The 2498-nt window shown below is 37.1% G+C and overlaps 1 protein-coding gene across 2 annotated transcripts; it reads left to right on the top strand.

Moving 5' to 3' along the window:
- Window positions 1–670: 670 nt before the first annotated feature.
- On the top strand, window positions 671–2264 carry LOC122602322. Of its 2 annotated transcripts, none has more exons than XR_006324214.1 (2): window positions 671–989; window positions 1576–2264. XR_006324214.1 is itself a non-coding variant. In XM_043775018.1 (2 exons), the coding sequence occupies exons 1-2, from the start codon at window positions 895–897 to the stop codon at window positions 1947–1949; spliced, it is 465 nt and encodes a 154-aa protein (XP_043630953.1). In that variant the 5' UTR covers window positions 719–894; the 3' UTR covers window positions 1950–2264. The 2 variants fall into 2 exon arrangements, 1 of the variants encoding a protein (XP_043630953.1); XM_043775018.1 differs by having other exon boundaries at window positions 719–989; window positions 1580–2264.
- The last annotated feature ends 234 nt before the right edge of the window (window positions 2265–2498 follow it).

Below are 2498 nucleotides of genomic sequence, written 5' to 3'. Positions count from 1 at the left end.
ATAGGGTTTTTGCAGCTTGATGCTCCTCTTTCCAACTGTCAATTTCGACTGGTAATACGTCGAAATCGGAGTTCTGTTGCAAAAGTTATGTCCATTTTAGTGAAGGCCTCTTTTTCATCCTGTCTTGATTTTCTAAGTACAAATGGGCTTGGGCTTCAATAATTGGGCCTACATCATCTTCACTCATGGAAGGAAGCCTGTTCAACTATCCTCATCCTGTTTGTGTAATTTTTCATATGTAATGGTGTATAATGTAGTTCTTTTGGTTGGTCTTTTATGGGATTTAGTGTTGGTCCGGGTCAAGTTGGGATACCATCAAAACAATAGGTGCTTTAAGTCTGTTAATTTGTGCATAGTAGTTGGTTAATATGATATCTCTCTGCCTTTCAAAAGAAAAAAAATGGAAATTCAAATCAATAACTGATTTTTATTTATCTGATGTCAGTTTATAGCTGTCTGTATTGACAATTCATTCGAGGCGCATTGTCGTGATACCTTCAACTTGATGCTATTGAATACTACTGCAAAGCTAAGTTTAAAGTGCGTTTTTTACCATGCCCATTATTTAATATTTGTATTTTTACATTAACAACAATAACTAACTGTTTGTATAATAATATCAACATACGAGTATATGTTTTATTACTCCAGGCTAATCCGGAGACTGAGGTGGCCTTATTATCAGTGGCTACAGGAGGATATGGTTTTGTGCTTCCTAGCTACCAGTGATTTTCAAAAAATCCAGGATGACTTCAAACGTTTCTTTCCAGTTCATTTGCGTTATAAATTTTATATCATCATTTGATATGTACACACACGTAGTGCACAATTTAATTACTAATAAAAATATGGGCCTATGCTTGTTTCTCAGGTATATTTGATCACCCGGCACGCATGTTGAGCTTTTCAATGGCAATAGACCGTGCCTCGATGCTTTTTGCGGGCTGTCCCCCAAATATGGAAAAAAGGATGATTTTTCTTGCTGGAAGGTATGTAATCAATTCTATGCATAAATTCATTCCTATGTGTGTGTATATATATATATATACTAGCACGGTACTCGCGTTATGCGGCGGTGGTCGTGGTGGCGACGATGTGATGGTTGGACGACTGTTGGTGGTGGAGCGGCGGTGAGTTGTGTATATAATTGATGTAAAAGGTTAATGAACATATTTTAAATGATAAAGGACTGACAGTGTAATTTAATCATTAATGTTAAGAAAATAGTGTATATGAAAGTATTTTAAGGGGTGTTAAGTTATTTTCAACATTACCAAAAATAAAAAGGGCTATTCTTTTTATAATACAAGCATGGTACCCGCGCAATGCGGCGGTGGTGGTGGGGAAGACGGTCCGGTGGTGACGGTGAGAGTACTTTTTTAGAGATGAAAATAGTTGAAGGGCATAGTTGGTATATCACATGAGAAGGTGCCTAGCAAGGAAGATTATTTAAGGGTATTTTTGTCTTATTAGGTTCTTAATTAAGTAAAGGGGAGGAACCCAGTTTCCTTTATAAGGTATTATAGATATCATATGCATGCGTGTGCTAATTAATTATGTGTCTCTTTGCTGCAGCCAGTCTCGTAGACCTATTTGGTACGGATGCAGTGGATTATGGATCGAATTTGAAGGGCTTGGGTGTAGCTGTTGATGTTGTCAACTTTTATCTAGAGGATAAGCCCAAAAATACAAGGATGGAGCTTGATGCATTTGTTGAAGCTGCCAACTCTAATGACAACAGCCACATTGAACACGTTAAACCTCGATCTTCTATTCCTGAGGTCCTGGACAAGTCTATTTTAAGAAAGACTCTCAGTTTCTCCACAAGAAGAGCAAAACGGCAGAACCATGCTGCTGGAGATGATAAACATGTCCGATCTGAAGCATTTTCTTTAGAACGTGAGGGCGAGAAGTTGGGCAAGAGGAAGAGGGAGGCAATCTATCCTTAAAGTGTTTCAGTGTCGGTCTATGCTACTTATTGGAATTAATTTTGACACAAGTTTACTTGGTCAAGTTGGTTTAAGTTAGCTAGTAGTATGGGTTTAAATAAGAAGAGTGGTAGATGTTTGACCGATTCCTAAGCTTGTGAAATATAGATCATGGATACATGAAGTGTACTCTAACCAAAGAATAGGGCCATATCTACCAAGTCTTTAGGAAGTTTATAGTATTTTTATCATTTTCTGTTAGTCCACGTTGTAGTCTAGTATGGCTACTTATAGCCTCTTTCATGTTTCAATCTAATGAGAAGTGTCGTAAGTTTCCTCTGCAAAAGTCTTATTTTCTTTGCATATCATACACATATTTGTGAGTGAATCTTTGGTCTGTTTTTCCAACGCTGCTGAATTGTTTATTCTCTCTTTTTCATGTCTTCTTTATGGTCATTAGCTGTGGTGATTCTCTTTTGGGTCTTGTAAGTTTTTGTTTTTAGGGATCGTCGTTTGAGTTCGACTCATGTTTTAAAACTTTACTCATTAAAGATGAAAAGTCTGAATCAA

This window comes from Erigeron canadensis, chromosome 5 (assembly GCF_010389155.1).
Source record: "Erigeron canadensis isolate Cc75 chromosome 5, C_canadensis_v1, whole genome shotgun sequence".
Lineage (NCBI taxonomy): Eukaryota > Viridiplantae > Streptophyta > Magnoliopsida > Asterales > Asteraceae > Erigeron > Erigeron canadensis.
The sequence above is the reverse complement of the archived record's forward strand: the minus strand, read 5'-3'. Positions and strand labels throughout refer to the sequence as shown.